General features: G+C 42.0%; 1 protein-coding gene across 1 annotated transcript in view; it reads left to right on the top strand.

The window, feature by feature from the left end:
* Nucleotides 1-3,616: 3,616 nt before the first annotated feature.
* Nucleotides 3,617-9,028, top strand: part of pkdcca (protein kinase domain containing, cytoplasmic a) — a 19,050-nt gene continuing 13,638 nt past the window's right edge. Inside the window, exon 1 of the mRNA XM_084077073.1 lies at nucleotides 3,617-4,761. Coding sequence (XP_083933199.1) covers nucleotides 3,967-4,761 — 795 coding nt within the window. The 5' untranslated portion in view covers nucleotides 3,617-3,966. The remainder of the gene's footprint in view (nucleotides 4,762-9,028) is intronic.

Below are 9,028 nucleotides of genomic sequence, written 5' to 3'. Positions count from 1 at the left end.
GACTTAGGCCCCAAAACATTGCGTCAGTTACTCAATCATTAATAATTTGGCCTAAGGCAGGTCTTCTCATGTTACATAACTGACAGACAGTGTTATTTGTATGTCAATACATAATCATATGTTGTTATGAACTTTTTGGGTGAAATGATTAAGACAGAGGACCTTAAAGTGAGGAAAGCGCTCGCATGGAGAGCCCTTAATGGCCGACCTCCTCCGACGAAACAAGATCAGTTTCTTTCCTGCGACTGTGGAGTCCGTTCTCCTTTATGGATGTGAATACTGGACACTGCCTGGCACATGCCCTTATCCGAAAATAGCAGATCTACAAGCTCTGTAGATCAGCTATTTTTGGCAAAGAGGTTAGGTATAGAGGGAAAAAGGAGCAGACCAAGTACAGAGCCAATGGTCAAGTTTAGTTCCGTTAACTTAAGGTTAAATGTCTGAAATAAACAAAAACTAAAGTTTATCAGACAATAGCAATCAGAAGAATGTGACTATAGACCAGTGGTTCTCAACCAGTGGTCCGGGGTCCACCAGTGGTCCTTGAGGGGGTTCCAGGTGGTCCTAAATGATGGTAGCTAAATTATGGCGAGTTGGTAACCAAATGGACCCTTATAGATATTTACTCTTGAGTGTGTAAAATGAAACCAATTTCATTTTACGCTCTCGAGAGTTAAATTATTGTTAAACATCTGCATTACGTAATTAAAAAAAAATATTTTGATCAACGTTTGCCTGTTGCCTATGGTAACAACATCAATACAGCATGGATTTGTGGACAAAATCGTATCCAAATGCCAAATAAATAATGGACCTTGATATGAAAAGGGTTGAAAACCACTGCTATAGACGGTCCCACACCTACCTACGTGGAAGAGCTAAAGAAGATGCTGGTGCTGGCCAGATGTATGGAGAATGGAGATGACTGGATACGCAATGCACTGCGTCGCATTGTGAGCTTGTCGATCGTCTATTTTCAGCAAAAGCTTTCCCCACAATACCGATGCTGGGGTTTAAGTGGTTAAGTAATAAGTGATACCTTTGCCTAATTTTGAACATACACACATCTGGTGCAAGAGGCTCCTGACATCAAATCTCGCTGTCCGGCAGGAACCAGCAACTCCAAAATGTTCATTTTCCAGGTAATGAAAAAAACGAAAAAAAAACAAAAATGAGTTAGGAGGGTTAAATTTGTTCTACTGTTATGCTACCAAAATGTGGAATGCCCTCAGCCATCAAAGAGTGACTCCCTAGTACCCTCCTTCAAAACCGCCATAAAAGAGCTCCTGTCTGCAATTTGCAACTGGACCTAGACAAGTCTTGTCTTGTCAAGTCCAGAAATGACCCCCCTGTACATATACTTTTATGATTTCTTGTATGTTATTGTACTGTATGTCTTTAAATGTCTTGATGAATTGAATACATAGGACCACAATGGAAACAAGCCCTCGGGGCTTTTTGTGTAATTTGTTTTGCTTCATTGTATACTCATAAATACACTTTTGCAGTTCAGACTATATATTATTATTTATACAGTAGGCCTATATGTTATTTTCAATCTGTTTATTCTGTTTATCCCCCCAAAATAATCATATTTGAACTGGGGACCCCATCCTGACAAGCACTTGGAATGTAAGAGTTGAGGCATTACATTTAGTTTGACTCGGTTCCACAGATACATTTTGTGAAAATAGCAGATCTACAAGCTCACAAGCTTATATTTATTTTCACAATTTCTTATATTGAAAGAGGAAAATATTTGACAATTTGGCCGATGTTTGCCCAGTTTTAATTGCATAGTTGGTCAATCACTTGTTATGCAGCAATGGTCTCTTTTTTCTTCTTATTTTTAGGTATTAAAAAGGTCTTAAAGGTCCTTAATTTTTCACTTTACTGTCATCTGGGGACCCCTCAAAATAGATCATATGGAGACCCCCCTGGGGGTCCCTACCCACATGTTGAGAACCACTGTCTTAACCATAGACTGTGGTCTTAACCATCCAGATTCAATGTAATAATATTCAACTTGTACATTGAATATTTCAAATGATTGCTTCAAGCTGTGTGCTCACTTGAAAGTTGTGGGGCCCTATTTATTATCCCTAAACGTCTTTGCCATTTTTTACTATTTTTAAAAACATTTTCAAATAGCCACTCTACAAGCTCACAACATGTCGGTGTAGATCAGCTAGTTGAACTATTTGAAAATGTTTTTAAAAATAGTAAAAAATGGCAAAGAAGTTTAGGAATAATGGGTAAGGCACCGGTGAGAATAGGGCCCCATTGTCTTCATCATCATCTTATAGTAGTTATCATCGTAATGTTACATAATATGCACAGTTTAAAAGTAATAAAGCCGACCGGTTTCGACCGGTGTGGGTCATCCTGAGGGCGTGGCTAATTCTGGTCTCTCATTATTCTGCATAGGCGGACTGGACGTCTGACCTATTGACCTTTTGAAATGCAAGCCAGTCAGCAAATCAGTAACCAGCTTACAACACACACACACACGCGCACACACACACACACACACACACACACACACACACACACACACACACATACACACACACACGCACGCACGCACGCACGCACGCACGCACGCACGCACGCACGCACGCACACACACACACACACACACACACACACACACACACACACACACATACACACACACACACAGGCTTCTTCCCTTCAGTTATTTTCAGTTTTTCATTTCAAGAGACGATCAGACGCCATTATTGTACATGTTCCAGAGAGTGGGAGGAAAGGGGGGGAGACAGATGAGAGGAGAAAGGGAAGGAAGAAAAGAGAGAATGAGATGTAGAAGAAAAGAGAGAATGAGATGTGTGAGAGAGAGAGAGAGAGAGAGAGAGAGAGAGAGAGAGAGAGAGAGAGAGAGAGAGAGAGAGAGAGAGAGAGAGAGAGATGAACAGACATACTGTCTGAAAGGAGAGTCTGTTTATGAACTCAGTCAATGGAGGATAGAGGAGGGGAATTATTCTGCCAGATTCCTCTCCTCTCTCCCTCTCCTCTCTCCCTCTTGCACTCTCTCTCTCTCTCTCTCTCTCTCTCTCTCTCTCTCTCTCTCTCTCTCTCGCTCTCTCTCTCACACTCACACACACACAGAAATGTGAAATAAAAAGTCTGGTTTCTGTCCAGTGGATTAGGTCTGACTATCCATCTCTCTCTCTCTCTCTCTCTCTCTCTCTCTCTCTCTCTCTCTCTCTCTCTCTCTCTCTCTCTCTCTCTCTGCGCATATGTGTGTGTGTGTGTGTGTGTGTGTGTGTGTGTGTGTGTGTGTGTGTGTGTGCGTGCGTGCGTGCGTGCGTGCGTGCGTGTGCGTGTGTGTGTGTGTGTGTGAGTGCGCGCGCGTTCCAAACGGCAGCTCAAGCGAGGAGGGGTTTATTGGCCCAATGTTTCTTTTCAAATTGCACTCTCTGGGTAATGTAGTCTCCTGTGTTGAATAATGACCCGGAGGCAGAGCTGGACCAATCATAAACCTATAGTTATCACAGCTGCCCTGACGTCACAGAGAGAGAGAGAGAGAGAGAGAGAGAGAGAGAGAGAGAGAGAGAGAGAGAGAGAGAGAGAGAGAGAGAGAGAGACACGCGCCGCTGCACGCGGATCAAACCTAAACGTCTCGAGACAGAACATGACGGCAGCGCGAGACGGTCGGTGACAGAAGAACCGCGGTTCTTTCTTTCTTTCTTTCTTCCTTACCTTTCTTTTCTATACCCCTCCTTTCCCTTTCTTTCCTTTCCTTTGCTTCTGTCTCTTTTCTTTCTTTTCTCTGCATTGTGTGTTGATCATCACAAAGACAGAAGATGAAAATATCGGCTATTAGCCTGCAACAGAACAACAGTCTATAATAGGCTATTGCCTATTATTAGTTATTATAATTTATTGGTGCTATGGACGGATATTAATTATTATTATTTATTTATTATTATCATCATTATTATTATGATGAGGAGGAATAAGCTCGTGCTCGCGGCGGGGTTCTGCATCTCCTTCCTCCTCGGTACTATGATGAATGTGCTTTACATACCGGTATTATACAACATACCGGCCGCATTCGACCCGGTCCAGTTCTACCGAGATGGTGGAGGGCTGTCAGGAGCTTCGAAGTCCGGTGTGGACCGACCGAAGCCCGGCGAGGCTGTCCGACACGGGACCGGGACCGGTCCCGAGCCGGGCAGCCTCGCCGAGCTGCGGCTGCAGATCCGGGATCGGTACGATGAGGTTCTCCGATACCAGAGGACCGATAACCGGGCATACCGGAGGACCGATAACCGGGCATACCGGGAACAGCAGCAGCATCGTGGGGACTCGGTGGACCTGCTGCTGCCGCAGGAGAGGCGGAGGAGGCTCATGGATTTAAGGGATCACCACCACCGGACCTCTCGGTATTACCGATCCCCTCCTTCGGAATATCGGTCCGGGGCGCGGGCCGATATTCCGAACGAAAATCGCGTCACGACTGGGACATCGACAGCGCCAGACTGCGGCGGGCTGGACCTCAACCTGACCGCGGCCCGGTACCTGGGGTCCGGCTACACCAAGGCGGTGCACAGCGCCGCCGTGAACGGCACCGCGCCAGTGGCGCTGAAGTCCGTGGACCTGAGCGGACACGACATGGAGAACTGCGTGAGGAGGTTTGGTTCCGGATCCGACGGACCCTGTTACCGCCTGGCCTCCTTGAAACTCATCAAAGAGATGACGCTAATGGACCGACTGCAGCACCCCAATGTACTGACGGTAAGTCAGCAATATGATAACAGTTATCATAAGAATAATATTCATCATCATCATCACAACTCAAGTAAAATTATGAGTGTCAATTTAACTCAATACATTACATTTATACAATGTCAGAGTTACAAATGGCTAAATTAACACTGAGCTTGTATAATCACAGTAACTCATTTATATGCGTGAATTTCTTAAAACATGCTACAAATTGCAAAGTAGGCCTAAATGTGAAATGGGCAAATGTGTTCAATTGGACAATATGCATACTAACAATGAGACAGTTAACTCCTAATGTAATTAGATACGTTAGATTATTATACTTTTGATTAATGCAAATACATTAGATTAATTGGACATCCAATATTCTGAGGTGAAATCAAGGTACATAAAATATGAATATGCATGTGATCTGATATAGTGTGTGTGTGTGTGTGTGTGTGTGTGTGTGTGTGTGTGTGTGTGTGTGTGTGTGTGTGTGTGTGTGTGTGTGTGTGTGTGTGTGTGTTCTGAAGGTAACATGGGAATTACATACATACACATACATATACAAACACTGTGTGTGTGTGTATATATATATATATATATATATATATATATATATATATATATATATATATATATATATAGCAACAAAATAGATTGTTTAAAGGAGGAAAGAGGAAAGCACAAGAGAAGAGTAATGACAAATGATAGTGTAATGACTCCCTAGTAATTACCTCTTATTCCTAATTGTTTAATGATAAACCACCATGTACTAGGCATATAGTTTAATGACAAACCATTACATAAAACTAACCTTTAATTACTAAGAGTTTAACGATGAACTATTAAAGAAACAACCTTTTATTACTAACAGCTTAATGACTAAGACGTACGGTAATAAACTGTGTGTGTGTGTGTGTGTGTGTGTGTGTGTGTGTGTGTGTGTGTGTGTGTGTGTGTGTGTGTGTGTGTGTGTGTGTGTGTGTGTGTGTGACTATTCTACAGTCAGATGACTTGTACATATCGTTACCGTAGGGCAGAAATCTCACATCTCCTTATTTCAACTTTCCATGTTTTCTTTTTTGTAAATGCATGCCCTACTACATCATACTACAATGTCACACAAAAATAGCAAAAATAGCACATCTACAAGCTCACAACGCGTTGCGTCGCATCGCAACGTGGTTTCGCTATCATTTTGTTTACATTTAAGTTAATGCTAAAAGTGACAGCTTTGGACATACTGCACAGGGTTCCCACCTTCATGGAGACATGTGACATACATTTCATGACACTGCTTCAGTTAAAGGCATAGGATGAAACTTTGCCCCGTGTTTAGGGCTGTCACGATTACAAATTTAAGTTGACGATTAATTGTCACTATAATAATTGTGATTAATTGTGTGTTTGGCATTGAACATTGGAACATAATGAATGAAATGAAAAAATCTGCTTGCCTTTTAGGCTTTGTAATCAAAAATCACAGGGCAGATATGACAAATAACTTAAATTTACATTAACATATTTAATATGTATTTCAATTTTATACATGTAAAAAAGCTGAAATAGCTGATCTACAAGCTTACAACGCGTCACAAAGGGACGCGTTGTAAGCTTGTAGATCTGCTATTTCTGCTTTTTTCATATTTGAAAATGTGTGAATATGTCTGATCTGCTACTTTTGATGCTTTTGTGTGACGCTGTAGTATGATCAATTAGGGCGTACATTTAAGAAAAAGCATGACAAGTTAAAATATGGAGGTGCAACAACGGTGATATAGTATGACACACAACATACGGACCCGACACTTTGACCATCTTAATCCGGCCCGGCAAGTCCTCAAAGAAAAACAAAATGACCCCCCCGCCAAAACGTACATTCTAAAAGGCTGCCGTGTGTTAATGGTTTTGAGAAAAAAATATTTAACTCGACTCCAATTAATAGTAATTAATATTTACCATTTGAGTACTATACCTACCTGCATTCCTCCATCCGTATGTACTCAAATATTTTACATTTATAATGTAACAGTGAAACAGTCAACCTTGAGTCCATATTTATAACCTAATGCAATGTGTTTGATCAGTGACCTATGGAGTGGTGCAGATCAGACAAGATAAGTTAAATTCATAGGCTCTTTGAAAAGTTGATACGGCATTGACGTGGATTGTTTTATGAAAGTAATCTTTTTTATTGTAAGGCCAGAGTACACCAGAGTGATACAGTACAGTTACATCATTTTGTAACTCAAAATTATTGTTGTGAAAATAAGCACCTGTATTGTAAAGTAGTCTGGCATGTCTACCAAATTCATGCAGTTTTAACATTATTCGGCACTATGTGTTTCAAGTTTCAATTCAAGTGTACAATGTGTGGCCTTTCACTCACTCACAGTCACTAAACATATAGACGTTTGCGAGATCTGGTGCCCACTTGGGATGGTGGATCTTCTGAAATATCCACCAAGTAGGCTACTCTACTTAAAGGGGAATTTCGCCCCACGTTATTCTTACCTTTATTACGACGTTGTGATATCCTGGACGAGTGGTACAGTACAGAAATTCCATAACTGTATAACGGATCCGCCACAGTTAAAAACACGATCCGCCACAGTTAAAAACACGCGCTTATGGTTCTTGCTTGAAATCGCATACAGACTTTTGCCGTCAGGCGCCGGAAGTGTCGTGAAAGCTCGGCTTACGGTCGAGCGTGTTCAAGAACAACAGGTTGCATAATGTTCTCTCACTGTAAACATCAGATCTCTGCAGGAAAAAAAAGCTATTAAAATTACTGATTTCAAGCAAAAACCATAGGCGCGTTTTTTTTTTACTGTGGCGGATCCGTTATGGAGTTATGGAATTTCTGTACTGTACCACTTGTCTGTACTGTACCACTTGACTTTTTTTTCTTCTTTTTTTTACTTTACTGGAGTATTTTCAATGTTCAATACTTTTACTTTTACTCCACTACGTCTCACAGCTAAATGTTACTCCACTACAATTAGTTGGAAACTTTAGTTACTTAGATTTTGTATTATTATTACAAAACATACATTAACCTCTTCAGCCCTCTTTGACATAGAGGGTAGAGGCTATGTACTTGCTTAGGTTATTTTCTACTTGCTTAGGTTATTTTCTGACAGCTGCAAAACCACCACTTATACAGCCCTGGCTTGGCAACCCAGCCTGGCGGAGATATGCACTCCGCAAATCTATACAAACCACAGTTGCCACAACGTGGAGAAGAGGAGATTTAGCAGAGAGAGAGAGAGAGAGAGAGAGAGAGAGAGAGAGAGAGAGAGAGAGAGAGAGAGAGAGAGAGAGAGTGTGTGTGTGTGTGTGTGTGTGTGTGCGTGCGTGCGTGCGTGCGTGCGTGCGTGCGTGCGTGCGTGCGTGCGTGCGCATGCGTGTGTGTGTTTATATACTGATATAAACACACATTCTCTTCCTCTCTGTCTCTCCCAGAGGGCATTGGGGTGACCTTTGACCTCCTCCATGTTCGTGTGAACAAGATGGATTCCAGCTGATCACACACCGATAAGCCTCTGTGTGTGTGTGTGTGTGTGTGTGTGTGTGTGTGTGTGTGTGTGTGTGTGTGTGTGTGTGTGTGTGTGTGTGTGTGTGTGTGTGTGTGTGTGTGTGTGTGTGTGTTCGCGCTGCGCGTGTATGCATGTTCATTCATTCTTTATCTCTCTCTCACACACGCACGCACGCACACACGCACGCACACACACACACACACACACACACACACACACACACACACACACACACACACACACACACACACACACACACACTCACACGTGGGGCTGAAAGGAAACAGCAGTGTGTCTGTTTACAACATTTCAGTGTAATGTGACAGAAGCCAGGAAGTGGTGACATCATTGAACACTTTTACATTTTTACATATTTTCGTTTCATATCATCTCTGTCGGGTGGAAACCTCATATGTCCAAAACTGTTACTTTTCAGGATTCAAATTCAGATATAACAGTCGCCGCGCTTCGAGCTTGTAGATCAGCTACTTTTGAAGCTTTTGTATGGCGCTGTATTATGATCAAGTAGGGTGTTAATTTACGAAAAAATACAAAAAGTTAGAATATGGAGATTAGAGGTTTCTACCCGACAACAGTGATATGAAGTTAGAGCAGCCATTCTCAACCTGTGGCACAGGGCCCAATGGTGGGCTGCCAGGTAACATGGCGTTTTTTCTTTCTTTCTTTAAAACTTTGAAAAGTAAGTTTGCATCATGATATCGATAAATGAGAACTTAATGTATACTCTGTTA

The sequence above is a fragment of the Gymnoscopelus microlampas genome (genome assembly GCF_963454915.1).
Source record: "Gymnoscopelus microlampas genome assembly, chromosome: 13".
NCBI classification, from domain to species: domain Eukaryota; kingdom Metazoa; phylum Chordata; class Actinopteri; order Myctophiformes; family Myctophidae; genus Gymnoscopelus; species Gymnoscopelus microlampas.
Note: the sequence above shows the minus strand (reverse complement) of the source record. Positions and strands in the feature narration are given on the sequence as shown.